General features: G+C 38.6%; 2 protein-coding genes across 2 annotated transcripts; one reads left to right on the forward strand and one right to left on the reverse strand.

Moving 5' to 3' along the window:
- Positions 1-1,544: 1,544 nt before the first annotated feature.
- On the forward strand, positions 1,545-14,439 carry LOC117305874 (actin-like protein 6B). Its single transcript, XM_033790758.1, has 13 exons — positions 1,545-1,670; positions 3,347-3,423; positions 4,130-4,307; positions 4,815-4,915; positions 5,670-5,767; positions 6,347-6,441; positions 6,807-6,913; positions 8,241-8,389; positions 9,093-9,207; positions 11,697-11,777; positions 11,981-12,076; positions 13,041-13,127; positions 13,677-14,439. Exons 1-13 carry the CDS (start codon positions 1,646-1,648, stop codon positions 13,755-13,757), a joined length of 1,290 nt encoding a protein of 429 aa, XP_033646649.1. The 5' UTR covers positions 1,545-1,645; the 3' UTR covers positions 13,758-14,439.
- Positions 14,440-17,688: 3,249 nt separating this feature from the next.
- LOC117305870 (tenascin-R-like) lies at positions 17,689-24,926 on the reverse strand. The gene is made up of 8 exons (XM_033790755.1): positions 24,911-24,926; positions 24,095-24,370; positions 23,151-23,441; positions 22,513-22,806; positions 21,654-21,929; positions 20,818-21,105; positions 19,823-19,933; positions 17,689-18,857 (listed from the first exon to the last, which is right to left on the reverse strand). The coding sequence occupies exons 1-8, from the start codon at positions 24,924-24,926 to the stop codon at positions 18,784-18,786; spliced, it is 1,626 nt and encodes a 541-aa protein (XP_033646646.1). The 3' UTR covers positions 17,689-18,783.
- Positions 24,927-27,818: the final 2,892 nt, after the last annotated feature.

The raw sequence follows: 27,818 nt of genomic DNA on the forward strand, positions 1-27,818 counted from the left end.
TCTGATTGGTTGAGTATATATCCATTTTTTGGAAGCCCACCAAGGGTGAGCGGATCAACAAAGTTATTCATGTTTAATAATGGGGCCATTTATTACTGAAGTCAATTTCTTTTACATTGAGTTTGTTTCTCTTTTTTTAGAGAAAGAAAAATGTAAGGAAATTTGTTTCCAACAGTGAGTGAGCATTTTGTCACAGCTGGAATAAATGTTCTGTATTAACTATTTTTATTTCTATGTATCTCTTTTCCCCTTTTATTTGCCCATTTTGCTTTACTTCATTAAAAACTGTCAAATTTGTAAAAAGTATTTTAAGATTTTATAACTGAAACCTTGATGCAGTACTACATACATATTTTATTATGTAACCTTGCAAATAAAATTAAAAGTTCAGTTATTTGTGTGTGCTTGAACAAAATGGAAGTTCTATTTTACTTCTGGTGCTAATTTGAGATTTTATATTGATCATAGTTATTGAGATTTTATATCATGAATATAATAGTATTGAATTGTTATACTTATGTTATATGGGCCTTCTTTTAGTTTCCTTTTTAAAAGGGTATTTTGATGTTTTTAATCACAATGAAAGTATAATTTATAAAGAATTATAACTGTAACAAATGTGAATTGACATGCAAAGTATGAATATAAAAAAAGAATTATGCAATAAATGTACACTTGTTACAATTATTATCAAACATTTTAAAGTTATTTTGCTGGCCACAGTCGTGTCAACAAATATTAAATTCAATAGATGATCAACATTCAAAATGTGCAAGCATAAATTATTGACCTAAGAAGAGTACGTTTACTGACATATGGGTGCACTAAACTAAATAGGCAAACATTTGTAAACCCCGAAATCCACAACTTTTTTGAAGCACTAATGTGTAAATTATGAATAGTTATCACAAAGTGAGGGCTCTGTGCTTTAACACAAGGGCTCAATTTCATAGAGCTGCTAAGCTCAAAAACTTGCTTAGCATGAAATTTCTTCCTTGATAAAAACAGGATTACCAACCAAATGTCCATTTGTTACATATTGATTGCTACTGGTATTCAGCTGTTGTTTGCTTATCCTGAAAATCACGTAGAAATTTGGTTGGTAATCCTGTTTTTATGAAGGAAGAAATTTCATGCTAAGCAAATTTTTGTGCTTAGCAGCTCTATGAAATTGGGCCCTGATAAGACTTTATAATTGTAGGCTTTAATAAAGTAGGTCCTATTTGGCTGTATGGTGGAGGGTTCTTCATGAAAACTGGCAGCAAGTCGGTGTGGGGAAGGAAAACAAAACTTTTTCGGGTGATACTTTCTGGGTTATAAGCACAAATTCCAGAAGGCTAACCTACCCAAAACTGAATATAAATCTAAAGTTTAGTTGTCATAAAATACATTTGTTTCGTTTTCAAGAAGCAGTTAGACTTTATAGTATTTTTAAAGTACTTTGAAGAAATTGCATGTTGCATGAATTGTTATTGTGTGTGTGTGAAGCATGCACTTGGATTTTTTTACTGGACAAAGGGAATAGCGCCACCTATTGTCAGAAATAAAATATTTCACTTTATGCAGGACTGTGGCGCTGCTTTTGTGTAAAATAGCGTGTTCCAATTTGAGACAGGGACATTATTAGTCCAAATCGCTGCTGAGAATGAGTGGAGGCGTTTACGGAGGAGGTAAGATTAACCTTAGTCTCAATTGTGGCCTAAAAAGAGTTCAGGTTTCACAATAATACTGGAATCTGACACACATTCGGCGTCAACGTGCGTCTATGTTCATTTGCGTTGCACCAGTATCGTGATAAATAGCAGGCTACATACACGGTCCTACTACTACTTGCCGTCAACTCGCCGACTTGCCGTCAACTCGCCGTCAACTCATTTTCGTGCCGTCAACTCATTAAATTTACATGAAAAATCTATAAAAGGGGGCACGGAAGTGTTAAGTCTGGGCTAAACTACATATTTCTCATGGTATTCGGTACAAATTCATTCACAAAAACGACTTTGTGTTGATAAAAAAAAAGTACCAATCATTGACATCTTGGGCCAAGACTAATCATTGTGAAAAAGCAAGATTGCGGCCGACAGTTTTTTGGCTTCGAGAATTTTTTTTCACGAGAAAAAAAATCAATTTTTATTCCGAAATATGACCTAAAACTTACGCGAATGCTCTTTGAGCTGATACTTTACAGTTCTATGCTTCTTTTGTGGATTTTAAATGTATATTGGAGGAGTTGACGGCGAGTTGACGGCGCAAGTGAGTTGACGGCGAGTTGACGGCAAGTAGTAGGACCCTACATACATGATTTGTTTGAGTTTTTTTTTTTTTTACAACTTGTCTCTTCGCATTTAGGCCACTTCCCTAAGAAAAACGCACCCCTGGCTTTTGTTAAACTAAAGTAGGTGAAATATGCATTTAGGGTTGATTCAAAAGCTTAATATTTTTTATAAAAATGCGCTCATTTTTTTATAATAAAAATAGGCCTAGGCCTAATTCATGTAATTGTAATTATTTATAATCAGTTTCATTTTCCACATTATTTTATTGTTTTTATCATTTTGAAATTGGAATTTGTTGTCTTGTTATTGTTTATATTCCTGATTTGTGTCAACCAAGCAGGTTTTCGATCCAAGCTTATTAATTAAAATTAAATTGTAAAAACTACAAAACTACTTTTTAAAGTTAAACTTTTAAAAGTTTTATTTGAGTTTACTGTTTTGTAGTAGGCCCCATTGGACTATTGTACCCTTTTCTTTCAAAGTTTTCAGTTCATTCATTAGTTTTTAGTCTTTCTGACTATAGTTCACAGAAATATTGTCTGCCATTTCTATAATCTATGTCATGTATAAATTATATGATACGTCATTCCCGGTCAAGGCGGAAAAGTTTCCATATGGTGCCACCACTTTTTCATTCGATATGAAATAATATAGTATCTAATTTACCTCAATGAGATATCCCTTTTTGTAAAAATGAGTGAAAAGGTGTTGGCGCCATATGGAAAGTTATCCGTCAAGGCAGTTGTTATCAACTCCCTAGAGACACACTGACTCGTGTCAGGTGGATTGACAGGCAAAAAATATCTCTGTGGAATGTTGAACTTGCGTGGCTAGATAGTGTACTGTAGTGAGTAGGACAAATCTTTTAAATTTAAATTAAGAATTTGGAACTAGAGTTCTTCATCTTGGTTAACTTTATTATTTTGTTTTACAAGACTTACGTGTAAAACTGTAACGGGTGTTGATGATATTCAGCAAAAAAATAAAGAGTGTAATTTGAAATGTGTGAGTTGGTTCATTATCAAAGGTATCAAATTTAAGATGTCTAAAACTTTACTTCTTTTGTTCAGATGAGGTGGGAGCTCTTGTGTTCGATGTTGGATCATATTCACTCAGAGCTGGCTATGCAGGAGAAGACTCTCCGAAGGTAGGCAATCGTTAGAGGTTGGACACCCCACCCCCCCCCCAAAAAAAAAAAAAACCCCAAAAAATACAGGTTTTTTAATTCCTACCTTGAAAGCTTACATGTACTTGATGGTGGTAAGCATCCTGTGAAATGATTTTGTCTGAAATGCTCGCTGTTGATTTAAAAATCAATAGAACGATTGTATCTGGAAAAAAACAGATTTTTGCTTTTATTGCCATCAATTTCAAACGTGATCACCAAACAGATGAACCATTTGCACAACATGTAGGACACTGGCACACGCCTATCCTGTGCGCAACTTTCCCAAAATCGCTCACAAAAGATTTGACTCCCAAATTGAGGACGCATTGTTCTGAGGTTTTTGCAAGGGCAAGGGGGATTGAAATCAACAGAGCTCTTTGCATAACGGGAAACAAAAGTTGCAAGAAAATGATGAAAGAAAAACACCATTGCTGCACAAAGTTTGTGTGTTTCAGATGCCTAATAAAAGGCTTCTGGTCTGAAGTCTTTTAATATTTGAGTGAAAAATTACCTTGTTGCCAAAAACTACCGCACTTCAGACATGTCACAGGGAGCCATTTCTCACAATGAAGTTTTCAACAGCTCTACGTTGCGCAACATCAAGTAAGTTTTCGCACTAGCAATTATTTTGAGTAATTACCAAAAGTGTCCATTGCCTTGAAACAATTTATGTTTTCTTTCACAGGCGGAGATCTCGACGCCGTTGGGTTCCTTAGACAACAAAGAAACAGAGTCCTTGGATCTTGACGGATTATCGTCGGGATCCATCAGGGATGGAAAGAAGAAATACATCGTAGACATAAACTCACTCTCAGTTCCCCTGGCTGGCGTTGAAATGGGAAACCCCCTGAAGGACGGCATGAGTAAGTAGCCACGCGAACTCCCTTTTATTATAATTGTTATTAGTTATTCGGCCATTTCATAAAGAACAACACCAATACATGTAATTGCAAATAAGATTATAGTAATAGGAAAAACAAAATAAAAAAAATAGGTTGAACAGAACTACATGAAGGCATACATGCTAAATAATGGCAACTAAAGCACTGGTCCTGACTGATGATGACTGACATAAAGGTTTGGATACAATAAGAAACATGTGAAGAATAGATGAGAGAGTAGGGTAGATTGGGGGAGGACAGGAAACATGGTGGGAGAGGGAAGAGCAGGGAACTACAATTAGGGACCAATAACTCTTGTTATTTCATGTACTGGTTGATCACACAAAACATGAACACTGTCTGTCACTATTTTGTCAGCTCTACCAACCCATTCTAATACATGTACCTTCAAACTACAACAGAACATTTGATTCATTTTGATGACATACTAATTGCCGTAATTGACGTACTAATCTTTTCATTTTCTAGTTGATGATTGGGATATGTATGGTGCCCTCTTGGACCACACCTATAAAAGATACATCCAGTCAGATTCCGCCGAGCATCCAGTACTAATGTCAGAACCCCCAGTAAGTATGCAGCAAATCATTTATGAATAAAGTCTACTTCATAGAATAATTTAATAATAAATATTTAAAACTTAGCGCATTTTTTACAATAACCGTATCGATGTGCTTTATAGTGCCCTGGGCCCAATTTCATAGCGCTGCTTTACGGTAGGCAAGTTTACGTGCTTACTGTAGCAGAAATATTTGCTAAGGTGCAAGCTTATTTCACAGGTTAGCAGAAAAATTAGGTGGCGATATTGCATGTTCACCATGGATTTGCATTGTGTCGTCATTTGTTTTCGTGCAGTGAGCACTAGAAGGTTAGCACGCCTTAACGTGTGCTTGCGGTTAGCAGCGCTATGAAATGTAAATCGCACAGTAAGCACAAATTCGACCGCTAAGCAGCACTATGAAATTAGGCCCTGGTCTTTGGGCCAATAACTTTCCTTTAATATTTCTCACCTCCCTAGGGAGTATACAGCCCTGAGCCGCCTTGGCGCTCCAAAGGTTTTTCATACACAATATCAACCGCTACCCTCGCAGATACCCATTTATACCACTGGGCGAAGAGAAGCAATTATAGTAAAGCATTTCCTCAAAGACACAAGTGTCATGACCAGGATTCAAACCCACATACTGATGACTTAACCACCAGAACTTGAATTTGATGCTCTAAACCACTCAGCCATAAAACCCTAAAAAATTGGGAGTAAGGGAATAACGAAGTGCTGATGAGGTCTGAGTAATAGTTGTTTTCTTTTTGTTTTGTTTGCAGTGGAACACAAGACACAAGAGAGAGAAACTGACTGAAGTCATGTTTGAGAAATACAGCATTCCAGCTTTCTTCCTGTGCAAGAATGCTGTTCTTACTGCGTATCCTTTAAAATTCCACTAATTCGTGAATTGTGATTCTTTTGGATAATACCTTAAAGGAACATTACAGAATTGGTAAGAAACAAAAATCGTGAAGATCACAGATTTTTCATAAAACTTACACGGTCTAATGATGATGTTAATTGAAAACATCCCTTGAAATATTTCTGTCTGTAATGTCATATTTGATGAGAAATAAATAATCTAACTTCACGTTTGGAGTTTATCGCTCAGTGAGCGTTTTGTTCACTTTTATTTTGGCAAAACTTGTGATCGGTTTTTCACTATTCTCTCGTGACCCAGATGGCCGATCGATCTTGAACGTCTACAGGTTTTGTATGGTGGATTACATAAAGTGCTTACACTGCCAGCAACTGTTTTGTTAACATAAACCAATTCTGTAATGTTCCTTTAAACGCACTTTTAGTAATTACTCAAATTAATTATTAGCATATAAACTTACTTGGTATTGAGCAATGGAGAGCTGTTGATAGTATAAAACTATACGAGAAACCGCTCCCTCTGAGGTAACGTAGTTTTTGACAATATTATTACCAAACCTTAACTGTAACGCATCAGTTTTGCCAACATACGTTCCACAGGGTTGGTCATAGACAGCGGAGCAACACACACTACAGCTACCCCAGTACATGAAGGTTATGTTCTACAACAAGGTAGGTGTGGCATTTGTGGTCAAACGGGCCCCTTCCCTCAAACCAATCAACAGAGACGCGCTATATTTTTTTTGTATTTCCACGAGCGCGCGTGTGATAACGTATTTATCTTCAAGCAAACTTGGCGCGTGACATAGAACACACAAGACGCAGGTACAGTAGTGATAATAGATTTACATCACCATTCACTTCCAAATCGGCCCCTTCCCTCAAACCAATCAACCCCCCAAGTAGACACTGTATTCAACTGAAATTTTCACATGTGACTTTTCTTGTATTTTTTTCTTTCTCTAAATCAGTATTACGCTTACAAATCTATGACCCCACCTTTACTTACAGTTGTTTTGTGTTCCTTTGTTTCACAGGTATTGTTAAGAGTCCACTAGCTGGAGACTTTGTCACCATGCAGTGTAAAGAGCTTTTTGACGAGATGAAAATAGACGTGGTTCCCCCATACCTTATAGCTTCCAAGGCAAGTCGTCAGGCTAGTTAGTTCAGTGTTGAAAAGCACTCTTAATCTTATATCGTTTTCGACTAGCTTGCTGACGAGATGAAAATAGACGTGGTTCCCCCATACCTTATAGCTTCCAAGGCAAGTCGTCAGGCTAGTTAGTTCAGTGTTGAAAAGCACTCTTAATCTTATATCGTTTTCGACTAGCTTGCTGACGAGATGAAAATAGACGTGGTTCCCCCATACCTTATAGCTTCCAAGGCAAGTCGTCAGGCTAGTTAGTTCAGTGTTGAAAAGCACTCTTAATCTTATATCGTTTTCGACTAGCTTGCTGACGAGATGAAAATAGACGTGGTTCCCCCATACCTTATAGCTTCCAAGGCAAGTCGTCAGGCTAGTTAGTTCAGTGTTGAAAAGCACTCTTAATCTTATATCGTTTTCGACTAGCTTGCTGACGAGATGAAAATAGACGTGGTTCCCCCATACCTTATAGCTTCCAAGGCAAGTCGTCAGGCTAGCTAGTTCAGTGTTGAAAAGCACTCTTAATCTTATATCGTTTTCGACTAGCTTGCTCTAGTCATTGTCTAGTTATTGATTGTCAAGAAATCACCCCCCAAGATTGAAGTTTTCAAAGATCCACTATTGACCCAATTCACCTGACGTCATCATCAGAGTAATCTTGCATATGTGCCATTTTGGTGGTCAATGTAAACGTGTGTTATTCAGAGAAGTGCGCATTTTAGGCGACGCAGCGTTTACTCGTAAACCTATTGACCACCAACATGGTGAGCCTGGCATTAGTCGCCACGTGTGACGGTGGTGCAACGGGTCAATTAAAGCTATTGTAGTAGTTCCGTCCAGGGAGCAGGGTTCTCCACACGATGATAGTACAGGCTTGTTTAGCGACAAAATTTAACCCGAGGTAGTAGTTAAAAAGCAGGACAGTTATTTTCAGAACTGAGAAGCCTGCTCTGCGGTAGTAGAGTAAAGCAAGACATCAGGGCCCAATTTCATGGCTCTGCTTACCGTAAGCACAGAATCGACGCTTACGGAAGCAGGCAATTTTGTGCTTACGGCAAGCATTTTTCATGGGTTAGCGGCGAATTGTGGCTTCTGCGCGTGCGTACTCAACGTTACTGGGCATTCTACGCCTACAAGGCTAGCGCAGAAATTCGGCGCATGCACGTAAGCGGGGAATCGTGATTGTAAGTGCGGAATTCGGCGGTAAGCAGAGCCATGAAATTGGGTTCTGTTCTCTAAAGAACCTGGCAAGTAGATCAACACATGGTGTAACTGCAAACCAAATATATATCGTACCCTAACCCTGTTCTATATTTGGCGTTCACAGGAGTCGGTCAAGGAAGGCGCACCTGCCAACTTCAAGAGGAAAGAAGTACCCCAGGTTACGAAGTCATGGCATAACTACAAGGTCAAACAGTTAATGCAAGACTTTCAGGTCACGACGCTTCAAGTTGCTGATACACCGTATGAGCCAGAGTAAGTTTTTCCTTTTCTCTTGAGGTTCCTGGCCGAGCAGTTTAAGAGCACCAGACTAAAGCGCTAGATATATAAAATGATTGATAGTCTTTATCTGTCAAGAGATCCCGTAATTAATTACTTGTTTCATATCCAGTTTTATTTATTTATTTATTGAAAAAAAATATATATTTTTGTTTATAATTTTTTATCTACCGTCTTGTAAGTGATCATTATTATGATCTTATTTCTCCGGCGTTTTTCCAAAGACCAAATATCATAGTTGTGACTTTGTTTTGTCTCCTTTAGTTAATTCCTGCAAGTGTATAACTTTGTCCGCTTGTTGTCTGTTTGGTCCTTTTGCCTTCACTTGTCTATAGGCCTCCCATATTATAAGCTGTGCTTTGGGCATTAACCTTTATTTTGCTCCCCATGTGAATTTTATTATTTTCTTTCAGTTTTTGTCATTAATCTTTGTATTTCTTGTATTTGTGTTTATTACTGTACAGTGTGCATTTACTTGTATGTAATGTATTAATTGTTTTTGTGTTATGGAAATAAATTATATTTGAACTGAATTGAATTGAACATTTCCCTCTACATGTATTTATTGGTTTTGTGTGATAGAAATAAATCATATTTGAATGAATTGAACTGAATTGAATTGCATTTTTGGTCTTTATTTAGTGATTTATGGTTGTCTCTTCTTCCACACTCTCTTCAGCGCTGCCGATCAGCTTCCTTCTGTCCTGTACGATTTCCCCAACGGCTACCATCAAGAATTTGCCGAGGAACGAGTCCGTATTCCAGAGGGACTGTTCGACCCCTCACATGTTAAGGTCTGTACCCGCTTAAATATTACTCGAGAAATTGCTTGAAACCATCCTTGAATCTATGGTGGTGTGCAATATGAATGCCTATTATTTTTATTATTATTTATTGATTGTGAATTTTTGAATACAGTATGCTCTTTTGCTTTTTAACTTGTTCTCTGCATTTTGTTGTATTTGTTGTAAATGCACGGCACGGTAGAGCGTAATCATACAGGTGCTTTGCAATATTTGAGTGTTCACTATTGTTGTTAATGTCAGGCATGTCAGACTTCCTCTTTTTAGCTGATTTCATCTTTTGGGGTTTTGATTTTCCTCTTATTACTTTACTTTCTGTGTACAAAAGTATAGGAATATAATCTTGTCCTCTTTTTTTTCTTGCCCGGTTTTATCTTTTCCTCTTTTTTCATGGATAGTTACTCACATGCCTGTAATGTAAAGGCTCTTTTATCTTTCATTTTGATAGGCGACTTGAATCTGTCTATTTTCACTCGTTGAATTGTCATTATTTATTTTTATGTGATATTGCAAATGATCTTTTATTTTTCATTTTGATGTGCGACTTGAATCTGTCTATTTTCACTCGTTGAATTGTCATTATTTATTATTATGTGAATTTGCAAATGATCTTTTATTTTTCATTTTGATGTGCAACTTGAATCTGTCTATTTTCACTCGTTGAATTGTCATTATTTATTTGTATGTGATATTGCAAATGCTCTTTTATTTTTCATTTTGATGTGCGACTTGAATCTGTCTATTTTCACTCGTTGAATTGTCATTATTTATTATTATGTGAATTTGCAAATGATCTTTTATTTTTCATTTTGATGTGCAACTTGAATCTGTCTATTTTCACTCGTTGAATTGTCATTATTTATTTTTATGTGATCTGCAAATTATCTTTGATTTTTCATTTTGATATGCGACTTGTATCTGTCTATTTTCACCTATTGAATTGTCATTATTTATTTGTATGTGAATTTGCAAATGCTGATGTTGACTCTGTTGACTTTTGTTATGTACACACAAGGAGCTTCCTTTTGCTGTATTTCCATTTATAATTGGTTTTGTATATGCTATCACTTTTGATAGTTTGTGTATTTAATTGTATCCTTTCAAATATTTGTGTATGTCTATATATTGTTTTGTAACCGTGATAACTTAAATGTTTAATTTTTAATCCACTGCATCTAGATGTTGCTTGATTTTTTGGTAGAATTTATTGGTGTTCTTTTTCAAATATTCTTTAATATCTATGTATGGTATGGTTCTGTTACTGTAATTACTTGGATGTTAATCCAGTGCATCTAGCTTAATTTTTAGATAGAATTTTGAAGCAGGAATATAGAAGGGTGGTCAGGTTGGCGTTGTGGTTATCTTTCTCTGCTGCCTTCCAGCTAGGGACGCCAGGGCACAATCTCATGGCTCTGCTTACCGCTGAATTCTGTGCTTACGATCACGATTCCCCGCTTACTCCAAAAACCAAATTTCTGCGCTAGCCTTGCAAGCGTAGAATGCCTAGTAATGCGGAGTACGCACGAGCATAAGCCAAAATTCGCCGTTAACCCGTGAAATATGGTTGCGGTAAGCACAGAATTCCCTGCTTCCCTAAGCGCCGATTCTGTGCTTACGTTTAGCAGAGCCATGAAATTGGGCCCTGGTTCGAATCATGACTGTGTAGTTTTCCTGCAACTGATTCTCTTAGTTGGGGTCTCAAACTTTGTTCAAATGTTAAGGGTAGCAAAAGGGTTATTTATGTTAATGGTTAAAGTGTAGTCTTAAACTTGACTTATGTCAATGGTTCTTTTCCTGAGATTATCTTTGTTTGTAATCCGCTGTATCTAACTTGATTTTTAGATGGAATTCGGAAGTGGGTATTTAAAAGGGGGTGTTCAGCTAGGCATAGTGGTATCTTTTTTGGCCTTCCTCCTCTAGGACAACCTCTATTAAAGGCAGTGGACACTATTGGTAATTACTCAAAATAATTATTAGCAGAAAACCCTTCATGGTAACGAGTAACGGGGAGAGGTTGATAGTATAAACATTGTGAGAAACGGCTCCCTCTGAAGTAATGTAGTTTTCGAGAAAGAGGTAGTTTTCCACGAATTTGATTTCGAGACCTCAGATTTAGAACTTGAGGTCTCGAAATCAACCATCTAAACGCACACAACTTCGTGTGACAAGGGTGTTTTTTTTTCTTTCATTAATATCTCGCAAGTTCGATGAGAGATTGAGCTCAAATTTTCACAGGTTTGTTATTTTATGCATATGTTGAGATACACCAACTGTGAAGGCTAGTCTTTGACAATTACCAATAGTGTCCACTGCTTTTAAGTCCCTACACAGCTTCAGTCCTAAAATATCTTACAATCTTTGTCGGCCATGCATTCGTTGTGTGCTTCTTCCATGACTCACAGCATAATGGCTAGGATAGTTATAAATGCAAATGGATTCTAATTGTTTAATAACATCGGTTACTACTCTTGTTTCTCCAGGGCTTTGAGGGCAATACCATGCTTGGTGTGGGCCATGTCGCTAGCACTAGCATTGGACTTTTAGATGCTGACATCAGAGCTGTAAGTACTTCACCTTTTCAGTCTCTAGTTAAGCCTTGTGACTAGAGCGAGTAGTGTCAAAGTCGCGACTATTGATTGCTTAGTCCAGCCGCAACTATCGTTTTTTCAACTACTTGGTTGATCGTGCCTCCACGACTACTACAAAAATTGATTCGGAAATATTATTCTGATTATTTTCTGTTTGATGTTTTGAATGCTTACAGGCAATGTACAGCAATGTGATCGTCACTGGAGGAAATACCTTGTTGAATGGATTCATCGATCGACTCCAGAGAGAACTTCAAAATAAAACACCCCAGGTAAAAAAAATAAAAGCTAGTTGCTAAATCCTTATCCTAAATAGACCTTACCACGGGGCAGCCATCTTGAATTTCTCCCATTGATATCAATGTTTCCAAACCGAGGCTGGAAGAACTAAATAGTCTGGTTCCTACTTGCAAAATGGTTATTAGGATCCATTATTGTTATTCGATACGTGGAGCATGACCAAGATGGAGGTTAGCTTTGCGGTGTCTCTCCTTGCCTTCTCATTCCTCTCCTTGAGAAATTACTTCTTTCTCAAAAAACTACGTTACTTCAGAGGGAAACATTTCTCACATTGTGTTATACTATTAACAGCTCTCCGTTGCTTATGAAGAAACTATAAATAAATGGTAACCTTGTGGGATCCACCATGTGTAAATCTCTTTTGAGGGAGTGTTGGCTCTGAAAAGAGCCGGTTTTGTCTGGACGTTTCAAACAGTATACTCTGCTCGTCTTCAGGAAGACGAGAGAGTATACTGTTCGAAACAACCAGAGTATTCTGTTCGAAATGTCAAGACCAAACCTGCTCTTCTCTGAGCCAACACTCACTCAAAAGAGATTTACACGTGGTTGTACCCGCAAGTTTACTATTTATTTATAGTTTCTTCCTATTTCTCCACACCATGCAAAGCTTCAAACAATACTTCTCCATTGTTTGTTAATACCAAGTTAGTTTTAATGCCAACACTTATTTTGAGTAATTACCAGTAGTGTGTACCAAGCCTACATCTGTATGCATGGACTGTAAAAGGGGTAACCCTGTTTCAGCCCTAGGAGTAGGTGGCAATTGTAGGCCACACCTTGAAGTGGCCTTCAGGCCTTGTGTGTCTGGCGACTTTCCTTTAAAAAAAAAGTGTCGAGTGCCTTAAACCAATATGTCACAGGTTCAGCATTCAGGTTCTGCTTCAGCATATTTTTTCTTTGCTTAACCCATTATTTGCTTTCTTGCTTTTTGAATAGAACATGCGTCTGAAGATCATTGCCCCCTCCGGAACCACAGAGAGACGGTTCAGCTCCTGGATAGGAGGATCCATCCTGGCTTCTCTAGTAAGTTCAAGGGTCAAAGTTCAAGGGTCAAAGTTCAAGGGATATAGAATATTAATTTTGGTTTTTATTCATTTACAGCGATGTGTGTTAGCAATCAGTACTTTCTCGAGCTCTGTAAACAAAATCGCAGGCATATTACTTGTGGGTTCGAATCCCACCGGAGTTACATACCTGTGATTTTTTTCACAGAGATCAAATGAAATATAAATTGGTAAACAAGAAATATTGATATTACTCTTAGCGTTAGCTTGTTATCTGTGGTTTTCTGTTTTCTTAACAACTCACTGGCTATTACAGTTTGTTTTTTTAAGAGTGTCAATTCTTTTGGTTTTTACTTATATGTATTTTTAAACTTGTAATGTTGTATCCTTGTTTATGCTTGAGCAATTCTGCTTTCGGTCGCTGTGTTTTAATATTTTTATTTTTTACTTTTATGCAAGTCACCAGACACACAAGTCTTGAAGCCCACTGCATAATAAACCAGAAATAATAATTATGTCGAGTCAATCTGTAAATATCTTTACTTAGCTGATTTTTTTCTTTTTGCAGGGAACTTTCCAACAGATGTGGATCTCGAGACAAGAATACGAAGAAGCGGGAAAGAGTTGTGTAGAGCGGAAATGTCCTTGAAGTATCGTCAATGTTTTTGTGTTTTTTTACAAAATAACCTCAAGGATTGTCAGTCACAAATCTGTCTTGAACGGATACCCTAAAGGGATGAAAACATTCACATGTCAAGAAATAGTTTGAGTGCTTTTACTCTTGGGCATGTGTCATTTTTGTGTAATAATGAAGTAAATTTGTGCACTCGAAATAAATTATTTTGTGCGTTCAAAATTGTATTGTGCACTTGAAATTCGTGCAGACGAAATATTATATTTAGAGGGCAGGAAATGATTTAAGGAGCCTAAAAATGTTTTAAAGCGCATAAATAATTTATTTTTGAGTACACAACATGATTATGTGGGTAAACAATGGGAGCGTCCAACAATTCATTGTGAGTGTACAAAATTATTTGGGATGCCTGAAATCAAAAACTCAAATTGTTTCCTCTGCTCATGAAATTGTTTTCATGAAGTACTAAGTCCTTTCATGGAAAGATTGTTGTTGTTTTTGTTTGAATTGTCAAGTTCTCTCTCATGTTACATGTAAGACCACATTTTTGTTTAAAATAATTTACAGATTGTCGTGCGACGTGCGTAACGACGTAATAAGCATTTCTTGTACAAACTGTTTCGAGGCGCTGGAGTTTTTTTGACTCCTCAAACAGGTTTAAGTCAATGTAGGAAGTTTATAATTCAGAATAGGAGTTTTAATTTTGGTTTTTACCCATACACCGAGGTTGCCCGGCAGCTAGCTGCCGGGCAACCTCGGTAGTCTAGTTGGTAAGACACTGCTCTAGAATTGCAAGGGTCGTGGGTTCGAATCCCACCTGAGTAACATGCCAGTGATATTTTTTCACAGGACTCGGGAAAGTACTGAGTATACAGTGCTAATACACATCGGTGTATGGGTAAAAACCAAAATTAATATTCTTTATCCCCGATGCAAATTTAACATCTATTAGAATAGGAGTTGAAAAATATCTTCACACCCTCATACCCTTCTACCAGCAACTGGTGAAAAGTGATGTAGCCATGAATATTCATTAGTAGGATGACAACAATCATGAATAATAAATATTTCCCTGTCATTCTAGCTGTTAACTGAAATTGATTAAGTGCTTCGAGGAATTTTTCAATTTCAGAAAAAAACTGAATAAAGCAAAGCTTAAATCGGACATTTATTCGCTGAAAATGACCGGTGAAACCTACGATAGTATTTTTGTTTCTTTTAGTTCTTGCTTTTACTAGAATAAGGTCACCAGTCAAAATGACCTTTCACTTGTGCTATCTTTAGATGGTATCCTGGTTATAATACTATTTTGTGCTTTGAGCAATTCTATTAAATTGGGCACAGGCATCAACTTCTTACCTGTGTTGCTTTGTCTTTGGTTTAGGTGCTTGAAGCTACATAAAGTGAAACTTGTTGATATAAATTATTCCCTTACTATTAATTGTTCATTTCGATGAACTTAATCAATTATCGTTTCCTCCTTTTTAATGGGAGACTTTTGGTCTTATAAATGTGCGCATGCTCACAGCTTTTTGTAAACAATAGAAATTGACATGGTAAGTCTGTGGCCACTTATCGCTTCAAAGTTTTCTCTGATGTGCAGGATTAATATTGTGGGAAAATGAAAAACAAATGAAGGCCTGGCCATTCTTGTACGCAGTTTCGGAAATGCCAACTTTTTCCTGTGGAGAAATCATCAATAAGAGAAGGATCTTTGTGGAACAGCTGTGTTCAGACTCGAGAAAAACCAATAAAATTGAAACCACTTAACTGTGCGCCGTTTCGAAAATACTCTGGGTTTTCCGTTTGGAAAATGCTGGGATCTTTGCAAAGCTTAGGTTGTCAGGCTCTCGGGAAAAAAAAATGGAAGCTTGAATTCATAATTCCAGTGTGCCGTTTCGAACATACAAAGGTTTTGTGGTAGGAAAAATAAAGTATCTTTGCTGAGCTTGCATTGATAGGTTAATGAAAACAAATAGAAACTTGGGTAATTCCAGTGTGCATTTTCGAACATACACAGGTTTTTTTTCCCGGAAAACAACCAATCTTTGCGAAACACAGGTTTTCACCCAGGCTTGGGGGAACAAGCTGTGAGCTTTACAAATGCAGTGTGGCGTTTCGAAAATACATCTTGTTAAGTTAGCATATCGTTTAAGTTATAGACCTGCCATGTGGTTTCAATTTGTAAAACTCGCCCATAGATCGTCCATTGATAAACATACTGGAACGGTAGACCACGCGCACCAGTCACGTGCTGGTCTCACCTTCAAGCCGCTTGACAAAGACTACCCGTGACTTTGAACAATAATTGTTTCGAGAAATTATTTCGCGTTGATGTTTCCGTACACAGTCAATGTTGATTGTTTGTATTCATTGAATACTAGTCCTATATTGTTTTAATGCAGATACTTCTGGCTAGGCCATCTTCTGGCAATGACTCAATAAGTTAATAGCCACAACAAAATACTTTGTAACGGGCACTCATCAGAGAGCTGTATTTATACAACATTGTTTGAGGAATGTCCCCTTTTGAAGTAATGTAGTTTTATAAGACAGTGGTAACTTTACCAAAAAATGGAGTCCGAGAAAGGCTTGAAGCGTTTAGGATACACCAAGTGTATTGCAAAGGTCGGTGGTTCGAATGCCAGCCGATTAATATTACTGTGATTGTTTTTCGCAGAACTCTGGAAAGCACTGAGCTGGCTTATATAGTGGCTTTTATGGTTTGAAAACCTAAATTAATAAAACGAAAACAGTCTGCTGTTTTGAATATTGAGTCAGTCAAAATTAATTCACGCGTCGACCTGATTAACTTCCATTTGGTTGTTTGCCCATTATTTAATTAATATAATTAAAAGCCGTGGGTTGACAGGCAGAGTTTTAGGGTGATTTGCGTCCCTTTCGGTTTTAGTTTAATGCGAATAATCATGAGTCTCATTAATGCAGAGATTCTTGGGTTGAACGGTGGTGGATTGTTGAGCCGTGAAGTCGACAATTATTATTTGAGATTTTTACCGGTAAGTCCGCTTTAAAACTTCACTCTAAAACTATCTGAGCTAATCTTATTTCTTTGAAATCACCGGTGAATCTTTACACGTCCGTCAACGAATGTTTAAAGGCACTGCACACTATTGGTAATTATAACAACGCATTAAATTGGTAACGAGCAGTGGAGAGCTGTTGATAGTAATAAAACACTGTGAGAAACGGCTCCCTCTGAAGTAACGTAGTTTTTGTGGAAGAAGTAACTTCTCACTGAAATGATAAAAGGCCCTTTATTATGTATCGAACAAGGGTTTTTTCTGTCATGATTTTTATGCAACTTCGATTGACCAAATTGCGCCCAAATTTCCACATACATGTATTTAGTGTATTATGCGAAAACATAACCGGTAAACAATCATTTTTGATTTTCTGTCGCCAATGTGTATTGTTTTTATTGTTCCATTATTTGCTTAAGATATAAAATACTGCCGACTTCGAAAATTAAAAGCACCGTAAATATAAATACTTTGGCCGGCTCGTTTTTACTAATTCCTTAGACTTAATTCGCATCTTTTTGATTTGACTCTAAAACTGAGCTACATTTCTATCCTGTTTGCCTCCTTGTTTCTATGGTAAACGTGAGTCAATTAATAAACGAGTCATATTGTGCACCAAATATATTTATGAAGGTTAATAGAAAATTATTGGTTTGATTATTAAAAGTTATAAGAGGAGGGAGGTTTCACTATAGGTGATGGCTCCCCCAGCAAGCCAATAAGCAAAACAACTTTGATTAAATTTGTCAACACCTTTCTCAAGGGGAGCGTTTGAAACCTCGTTGCAGAACCTATAGCACCATCTCAGAATAGGAGACTTTCCAACGCTAGGTGGCAGCAGACATACCGGGTAAATTTCCATTGTTTACGTAGTTCTGAACATGCGCATAATTCTGAGAACAATGGATTTACCCGGTAAGTCTGCTGCCCTCTATCGTCCCAGAAAGTCTCCCATTAGCCTGCATAATGCATCTGACGCCTTCATGGCGATCAACTCAGCGCGGGAAATTCCCACGGTTGGTTGTGTCAAAGACCATCTTACTTGGTATCCCAACATATGCATCCAATAACAAACCTGTGAAAATTTGGGCTCAACATTGTTCATCGAATAATGACAGAAAAAACACGCATTGCATTTATTTGTGTGCTTTCAGGTGCATATTAAAATGTGTGTTCCATTATTCTAGTCCGTTTGTCAGCAAGCAAATCATGAGAATGGCGAACATTTCAAACTTCAAAAAGTAGTTTCAAAATATTCTCCGTATTTTTATTGTATAATTATATATTGTAATATTTTAAATTCAAATAATTATGTCAAACTGCCATTACGCATAAGTTTGGTATTTTTTAGGTTTGCGAAGTGGCACCCAGACATCTACCAGGTAAACACAGTCTTGGATGTGTTTATAATTAACTAAATGGAAATTCACCTGGGTATGTCTGCTGCCACCTAGCGTTCAAAGTAATAAAATCCCAAGCTGCTGTTATCGTGGCGCTAAAAATTTCGAAAAATTGTGAATTATTTTAAATTGATTGCTGTTTGTCTGTACCGTAGTATAAGCCTTGTGCTTGTCGTCACGAGCCTACGGAAGCTTAAAGTGGCCGTCCACGAATCTACGTTTACGAGCTAGTCGAAGACAGACGCCATCTTTCTGAATGTTGCGATGCTTTTCGTTTAAAAAGGGGACTTCTATCTGGTTTTCATCGAACACCAGTTAGCTAAGAAACGCAGATGTCATTCGTTAATTATTCTTCCATGTAACTCTATGGCCCTCGGATCTGTGGACCTATTTAAAGAATGGTCCCGCTCCCATCGAAATCTTTATACACTAGGCAAAACTACAAGTAATAAATAAAATTGTACATTGTCTTTCTTCGTCGCCGTGGGCTCGTCATTTAAATAAAGATATTAATAAATAACTACGCAATTTTTATGACGTCCTGATTTACAATTCATGTCACACTATACAACCAGCAAGCGTCGACTCACACGTAATTGTTTACGTCTTGATCAGCAGTAGGGTTATCACACCGGCTAGAACGATCATTACGTCAGACATTGTCATGGATCCGCCTGTAAACAAAAAAAATCATTTAAACAAATAATTAAACGAATCATTTAAAGGCAGTGGACACTATTGGTTGTTACTCAAATTAATTGTTAGCACAAAACCTTGGTAACGAGAAATGGGGAGAGGTTGATAGTATAAAACGTTGTGAGAAACGACTCCCTCTAAAGTGACGTAGATTTCTAGAAAGAAGTAATTTTCATCGAATTTGATTTCGAGACCTCAGATTTAGAACTTGAGGTCTCGAAATCAAGCATCTGAAAGCACACAACTTCGTATGACAAGGGTGTTTTTTCTTTCATTATTATCTCCCAACTTTGATGACCGATTGAGCTCAAATTTTCACAGGTTTGTTATTTCATGCATATGTTGAGATACAGCAAGTGAGAAGACTGGTCTTTGACAATTACCAATAGTGTCCGCTGTCTTTAAAGGCAACGTATTTGGTTTTTGGAACAGTTCGAGAGTTTTAATAATTTATATTAGACAATTAATACAACTAACATTTACGGTTTTCACAGAGAAGGCTAACAGAAAATTGGCCAGAAGTGCCGCCCTATAAAAATGATGCACCCCCCTTGTATCCACCCCCTAAAAGTTATTCTTACTGCACTGAGTGTTAGGCCGTATCCGAATTGGCGGCTACGGCTACGGCTACGGCTACGGCTACGGCTACGGCCGGATCGCAGCGTCGCCATGCATTGAAGTATAGGACGCCCTTAGCAACACCCAGGCAACGGTCGTAGCCGCAGCCGTAGCCACTAATTCGGAAACGGCCTTAGTAAAGGTGTGGCAGGAGATTCTGTCGCCCATTATGGAGAATTGTGTGTACAAACTTTCTCTGATAGCGCCATCTGTTGAATCATCCTCCGACATACAGCCTTTGTTTGCCGTTAAGGGGGACATAATCTCCAGGGACACGACAGGTGTGCCTAAAACCCACTTTTGAAATCAAAGAAACGAAACTTACGACTTTCGCACAATTCACCGCTGAAAGCTGTACCTTCACAGTCACATGTTTTCGTGTTGTCCTCCAATCGGCACACACCGTGTACGCATGGATTGTAAAAGCCGCATTCATCTACGATTATGAACATTGATAATTGAAACAATATTATTATTAAACACATTGATGACAACCATCTCTTGCATCCCCTTTTTGGTATGTTGTTGTCAGCAAATATAATATAAAAGATTATTGGCATGTCCTGGCCGAACGGAGGTTGTACATGACGCAAGCTCTTGTGTTTCTGAGTGTGGGTTCGAATCCCCAGCCGTGACACTGTGTCCTCGAGCAAGACACTTAACCATTACTTCGTCCTTCGGATGGGACGTAAAGCCGTTTGTCCCATGTGTTGTGTAACGCATGCAAAAGAACCCAGTGCACTTATCGAAAAGAGAAGGGGTTCGCCCCGATGTTCCTGGCTGTGGCTGCTGAATGCGCCGTAACACCTAGTAAACCCTACTAAGGTGCTAAATAATTGGGTCTCAAAATTCATCATTGCAATAACATTATCTTTCTGAAAGTTTGTATATACTCAGCGCTTTGAGTACCTTGATTGGTAGATACGTGCGCTATATAAGACTTCGATACTATTATTATTATTGATACCTTACAGATGTTGAAGAGCTTACACAGACGGACGAGTGCTATTATAACAACCCATTATGTTAATACTATTTACATAATAACGTACTTCAAAATTGGAAGGTTTTCAAACTGTTGTTTTAGGCTAGATACACGTGGAGGTTTTGGACGCTTGCGGCAGCAAACGCTATACTATTTCGACACCTTAGTATCGTAAAATATGACCACTATATTGAATAGAGGGTTAAAGCGGTATACATGTCAAAAGTATTGTTTAACACGTGACGCGTGTTCCACCAATCAAATGGTAAGGTTCCATAGTGCGGTTAAAAACAAATTAGTTTGATTCCGCTTCGAGTTTGATGGAATCTACTTACCCTGCATCACAAAGGTTATCTCTGCAGACTGGCTCTTGACGACCGGGCTGCTGTCATTCTGTGTGAATACAACCGAAACAAGATGGAACCCATACCGCATCCCAGAACGTATCCTGTTGAGGGAGTAGCTACTCTCCGTTTTGTCAATCTGATAGATGCGGTCTGGTACCCCGTCTTGACTGATGGTGAACTCGTAGAAATCGACGGGTCCCTCTGACGATGTCCAGGTCAGTAGGGCAGTTGAGTTACTCGATATTTGCAGGACTGCGTCTGAGGGGGCGTGTGGTACTAACGGGAAAATGTAAACGCAATAATCGGTGAATTGGTTATGACCAACGCCAGAATGACGTCACGTGCGGTCAGCGTTCCCAAACAGTCTGCAATTTGAGAGACTCGAGTTGTAAGTGAGGTTTTGGTGCGAGTTTACCACTCGTGATGCGCACTGCCCGTTTTCATTATTACTTCACGACCGACTATAAGACTTGTTTGTGTACGAGTCAAGGGGGAACTCCTTTGAGACAGCGGACCAGTCTATGTTGTAAGAAATCCCGCGGATAAACGACCTTGCCCTGGCTACTCAAGCTTTAAAATATGTTTTCAGGCGTGTTCTCTTAGACGCAGGGATGGGAGCTTAACTATTAGCTAAATGCAGAGTAACGTTTGAGACTAGTAGGCTTATATATATTCTCACTAATTGGTCTATCTCAACCATTATGCTGAATAGCAAACCTGTGAAAAATTGTGCACAATTATTGATCATCGAAATTGCACGAAAATAATGAAAGAAAAAACACCTTAGCTGCACAAAGAAAGCTATCATGAAACATTGTACCTACATGTCCAAAGCGTCGCCACAATGTTGAGTTGCACCGTGGCATCCCCTTGAAGAACAGCATCTACGCGCACACCGTACTCCTCAGCCGCGTTTAATTCCTCAAACGTATGAGACGCTCCAGCCTCTGCGTCCACCAGGACGCCACGAGAGGGCGTACCTAGCGGATGCTCTAGGGTGACTTTGTACTGCTTGATATTATCGGCTGGGTTGGGTGGGTCGGACCACGTGATTTCGAAGGAGCTTGATGTCTTTCTTCTGATCGAAGCATGGGGTAACTCTGAAAACGAATATTATGCAAAACGGAAAATAATACTTCGGGCTGTATGCCATTTTTTGCAGTGCAATCGGTAACTTTTATCAAATTTATTGTTGAGTTCAGTTTATATTTTTCAAAGTTTCCAATATTTCCTTCCTTACACTTTTAATCTCCCTTGTATCGTCAGTCAGCAGCATCACGAGCAATGTCGAAAAAATTGTTAGCCGTCAAACTTTCAGTGGCCAATCCCGTTCCCTGGACCAAACCGAGGTGCACTGACGGGAAGGCTCACGTGGTGACGTGTGTGGGGTTTTTCCTGGTTCGAGGACGAACGTGAGGTAATTGTGTGCCCACGTCCGTCCTGGAAACAAATAAAATACGCCACACCGGGGTCGACCCAGGGAAGCTAAACGAACGCACCCAAAATATACACTGGGTGCGTTCGTTTAGCTTCCCTGGGTCGACCCCGTCGTATGGCGTTTTTCTTTCAAGGACGAACGTGTGCAGAAAATTACCCACGTCCGTCCTGGAAAAAAACCGCTACACACCGGGGTAGACACAAAGCAGCTAAACGAACGCACCCATTATAAATTCCATAACTTACTGATGTTAACGGCAACAGATGGAAGCTGCAAAGGCAGGGACACAATGCTTTTTGTCCCACCCTTCTGCGTGTACAAAACCACAGAATTCACCGCTAGGTCTGTGATCGTGTAACTATATATCGTGGTGGTCTTAGCGATAACTTGACTGTCGATGACGGTAATTTCTGAACCATCAGCGATGGCGAAGACTAGAAGATAGTTGTCAAAGTCGCCGTTGGTGGCGTTCCATTTGCACTCCATGACTGACTGTCTGAACACTTGGATGGTGAATCCTGTTGGCTGAGGGGGGCGCTCTTATAACAAGAAATGTACAAACAAAATGTAACAATATTGCAGGGATTCCAAAATACTTTGATGTGATCTTGAACAATAGCTTTTGTTCAGTTATGTTTGAAGGATTTGTAAACCCTTAAGAGACCCAATTAATTTCTGTATAATCCTCAAAAAATGCCCAGACATCGCTACAAAAAGTATTTATTTAAATGTAGGCTATCTTTTTTGATAACGTGTCAAATGATAAATATAACTGAATCAAGACATGACCTTTAATTTTACCTCTTTGTGTAAATGGAAGTAGGTACACTTTGGTACAAGGCGTTTGTGACTTTAACAAGATAGTGACTGGAGTTGAACCCACCTATTTGTACGAAAGTGATTTCAGCGGATGCGCTTTTGACCACGTGGTGGCTGGGGTAATTGGGCGTGTTCACGACAGACACAAGTTGAAAGCCGAACTGCGTTCCCGATGTCAGATTCTCAAGCACGAACTTTGAGCTCGTGGATGGGATCGGAAACACCATGCCTGCCCTGCCGGCTGTGGTTACCGTTAGCTCGTAGTAATCCACCGGGCCTTGGGCTCTGGTCCAGGTTAGAGTGGCTGAGTTATCACCCGTAAGCTGTAGGACGGCGTCCGTTGGTGAATGTGGCACTAAAAACAAAAGATGAGAGAGTTACAAAGTAGTGGCAACGTCCAAGGACAATCTGCCGCTAGAGATACCCCCATAATGGGAAATTAACGTGTGTTGGAGGAGGATTCAAAAGAGGGCGTTATTCGAGGTAGTTCGTACACAGTTCGCCATATTAGGGGGACAGACTCTCCTGCCACAGCGGCATTGGTGACAAGCTGTGCATGGTTACGATCTAAAGAACCTGCATATGACGTCACATGCTCATACATCGCCCTCTCTTGGGTAAAAATAACGATAACCAGTCATTGGCTGAGAATTTAACAAGTGTGTTCGGTCTGGTGTTGCTGCCATTGTTGTCGTTGTTGTCGGTGTCGCTGTTTCTGACACTTTCACTGTCACTGTTACTGTCATTGTCGCTGCTATCACTGTCGTTGTGGCTGTTGTGTCGCTGTTGCTGTCGCTTTTGCTAAGCTGTCACTGTAACTGTCAATGCCGTTGCCATTGTAGTTGTGGTTGTTTTGTCGTTGACATTGTTGTTGTTGTACGTGGACAGTTTAAGTATGGTTAAGCTTATTTTGTAATGCTTTTATCTCTTTTTATGTTTGTATTATAATATTATAATGCATGGACCGTCTGGGCAAACGTTTATAATCAATGCACTGGCAATACTTACACGTCCAAACCGTTGTGAAGATGTTTAAATCCACCGAGATATCCCCGATTAGAACTGCATCCAGCCGCACTCCGTACTCTTCAGCCGCGTTTAAATTTTGAAAAGTGCGCGACGCTCCAGCCGCTGCGCCTATTAACACCCGAATGATGGTTGACCCTGGTGGATGTTGAAGTCTGAGGTCATATTGCTTGATGCTGTAGGTTGGGTTAGGAGCCTCGGACCAGGTGATCTTGAAGGACGAGTCGGTTCTTGCGTTGATAGTTGCGGGAGGTAGTTCTGTAATTAATAGGAGAGAGAATACTTTGGTGTTTTTGGAGTATCGCTATGTTGGTTGGTTGTTGTTGGTTTTTTTTTTATGCTCAGCAGGAAGGAATTGCGCCCTGTAAATGTCTACACCAGTCGACTCGCTTGCCAAGCAACATTTGGTTTCTCTCCCGTGGACAATAATCAGTTTGGTAAACATTATTTTTGTTTAGTTTCAATCCTTTTTCTATCTGTCCTTTCGGCCTTTCTCCGGTGTTCTATGTCGAGCATGGAGCTATAAACACAATGGGCTTTTTGGAACAGTGATGGTACTTTTGTGTTTGTATATAACACTTATTTCTGAAGAAAAAAAAATCTTCTAGTGTTATTTCAATATCCTTATAGACTAATGAGTCTCTCTTCGGTGTATGTATGTGACAGAACTCATTATTTAAAATCAGTTTGCAGCGCATGCAAAACAAAAATACAGGCTGAATATAAATTATATTAAAAAAAAAACACTTTAAAAAACCGAAATATCAATTTAATCTGGGCCTATACTTTAAAACTCACCTATACACGAACTCATTCCGAAGAAAGTCAGGAAAACCAACCCAAGTATTATCAATTTATTGTGCAGTGCCATCTCAAACTAAACAAGTTCACGTGTATGAAGATTCAATTGCAGTGCCTTTAACGAGTTATCCTCAGTAGTTTTATTCCCATAAAATGGGGTACCTTCTGATGAGCAAGTACTGCACTAAAAATGAACTTGACTTTGTGTTTTCTTTCTTGGTGTCTTGTCTCAATTGTCTGTCTACGTTTTGTTTGTTTGTTTTAAAAAGGGAGCAGGGCTGAGTCAGCCTTTTGTCGAAGCCTTCGTGGCGCAATAAGCGGAGCGACTGGAACGAGAGACCATGCGCGTGTGTCGAGTGACGATCGAGTGGCAAAGCCACGTTCGCCACTCGCGTGCGTGGTCTCCCGTTCCAGTCGCTTGGTGATCGCGGCTCTCCAAGCCACGAATGCCTTTGACAAAAGGCTACGGTGGAACCAGGGTGACAATGGACTTGACTTTGTGTTTTCTTTGTGTGTGTTTTGTCTCATTTGTCTGTCTCTGTATTGTTTGTTTTAAACTAGAGTAGGGCTACAAAGCAGTGCAAGGCCGCGTTGTTGTAACAACACAAGAATGTAACATTCCCACGATCGAGTTAATTTACAATGTTAAAGCACACAATATAATATATAGTAGATGTCAGTTTTGGTATGGGGATAAATAGATAATAGTTTGTGTTACCCTTAAGGCCGGTTTATAGTCGGTCGCGCGATGGTCGTGCGATGGAAATCTTGCGCGCGATCCTAAGACTGATGCCTAAAAACCGTGTCTTTTTATGATCGCGCGTCCAGATTTCCGACGCCCGACCATCGCGCGACCGACTATAACTCGGCCTTTACAGCAAAGTGTAATAAGCACCACACTCGTCACTTTCCCAAATTCTGTGGAAAAAAGTCCAAAGGCGAATCACTCGGGCTGATTCGAACCCACGTCCTTTATATTATTATATATAAAACAATAAAGCATTACTTGGCAATAAGCCACCTTCTTAGCAATGCATTCTCCTTAACCCACATAGAAACCATAGGGGTGTGACCTTTTAGTAATTACGCGAACAGAGTGCTCACAAAATCTTACTTGGTAAAGAACACTTGAAAAACTGTTGAACTTGAAAAAGGGCTTCAGGCATGCATAACACCCTTCTCGGGCATCTGAGAGCACAGAAGTCGCAACAAGGGTTTTATTTCTTCCATCATTTTCTTGCAACTTCGATGACAAATTGAGCAAATAGTAATTTCACAGATTTTTAATTTATGCATAATGTTTGCATACACCAAGTGAGGAGGTAGACCTACTGGTCTTATACCAAAAGTATAGAAACTGAAGTACGTCGAATAAAAAGAAACAATGTCTAGATTAATGTGAGTGTTGGCTCTGAAAAGAGCCGGTTGGGTCTCGACGTTTCGAAAATACTCTGCTCGTCTTCACGAGAAACCATGCAAAGCTTCCAAACAATAAGAACAATACGAATATTTAAAGAGATTCAAATAACATGATCACAGTTGTATTTTTGGTGTGGGTCGTCTCGCTGTGTTGTATTTGATATTACTCCGTTTCAAGTGAAGGTCAATACGGCAGTACCTAGATGAACAATTCACCAACATCAACAAAATGGTTCCATTGTTAGTGGATCACGGTGAATCAACAATAACAATGCAGTCCCTCTAAATAAACTTCCATTATGAATTGCATTGAATGGAATTGAATTGTTTATTCGTCAAGTATAAAAAAAAAAATACATGAAATTGAAAATCCAATTGTACAGCAACATAATATAGTAATATTAAAATGTAGAAATTGCACAAGATGTACTTATATATCACAGAAGAAGAAAAAAAACAGTTATAATGAAAAAAAACCCATAAAAGAGTAGTGGACCCCCTCCCTCAAACTTAAAGAGGCCAAATTGCGCACAGGAAATACCAGTAACACAAATTAAAACACAGTACAAGGCTGTATGCAACCAGTGGAAAATGTTTATTATTCAAAAATACAAACAAATACTCTCAGAAGACTCGCATCTTGTTACAGTAAAGGGGAAACTATTTTCCTTGAACTGTTATCCGTTCCTCAATTTGATGTTTTCAACCATTAACTGACCACTTCTTCTGCACCTATTACTTACTATAGTTTAAAATACATAAACATGTTTTAAAATAGTAAACAGATAAATACATATTATTAAGAAATACCTGAATATGATCACATGAATAATGACACACAAAATTGCTTGTCAACAATTATGATATTCTGTAAATTTACCCTTACCCCCCAACCTCCTGGACATAATGGTAATTACCCAAACTAGTTTTTAGCATAAAAGCTTACTTGGTAACGAGCAATGGAGAGCTGTTGATAGTATGAACATTGTGGGAAACGGCTCCCTCTGAAGTAACGTAGTTTGTGAGAAAAAGGTAATTTCTCAATTAAACAATAATATAATACTAAACAATATAAACTCAATTAAACAATATAATTCAGCTGAAGCCTTTTATTAGGCATCTGGAAGTTTGTGAAACAGAGTGTTTTTGTTTTATTATTCTCTTGCAACTTCGATGACTTTGAGTCACAATTTTCACAGATTTGTTTTATTTAATGCCTATGTTGGGATACACGGAGTGAGAAGACTGGTCTTTGACAATTACCAAAGGTGTCTATAGTGACTCTTAATGTACCAAAGGAGTAAGTGTCCGTGTGGTGTCTGTTTCACTCTTTTGAGAGGGAAAGTCAATCTATGTCACTCTTTTTGAGTAGTTGGAACGAACTTTACTCTAAATCGTGTTAAAAGTACCGTCTTTCACTCTAAAAAGAGTTGTCCGCCATGGCTCTTTGCAAGAGTGGCATGGCTTCCCGCCACATAAGACTGAT

The sequence above is a fragment of the Asterias rubens genome, unplaced genomic scaffold, assembly GCF_902459465.1.
Source record: "Asterias rubens unplaced genomic scaffold, eAstRub1.3, whole genome shotgun sequence".
NCBI classification, from domain to species: Eukaryota; Metazoa; Echinodermata; class Asteroidea; order Forcipulatida; family Asteriidae; genus Asterias; species Asterias rubens.

Excerpts from the sequence above, each read along its gene's own strand:
- LOC117305874 (XM_033790758.1), top strand. The coding sequence starts at position 1,646 with ATGAGTGGAGGCGTTTACGGAGGAG. Across the intron at positions 6,914-8,240 it reads CATACCTTATAGCTTCCAAG|GAGTCGGTCAAGGAAGGCGC; the intron begins GCAAGTCGTCAG and ends TGGCGTTCACAG. Across the intron at positions 9,208-11,696 it reads TCGACCCCTCACATGTTAAG|GGCTTTGAGGGCAATACCAT; the intron begins GTCTGTACCCGC and ends TTGTTTCTCCAG.
- LOC117305870 (XM_033790755.1), bottom strand. Across the intron at positions 22,807-23,150 it reads AATCACTTTCGTACAAATAG|AGCGCCCCCCTCAGCCAACA; the intron begins GTGGGTTCAACT and ends TCTTGTTATAAG. Across the intron at positions 19,934-20,817 it reads GATAACCTTTGTGATGCAGG|ATGAATGCGGCTTTTACAAT; the intron begins GTAAGTAGATTC and ends TCATAATCGTAG.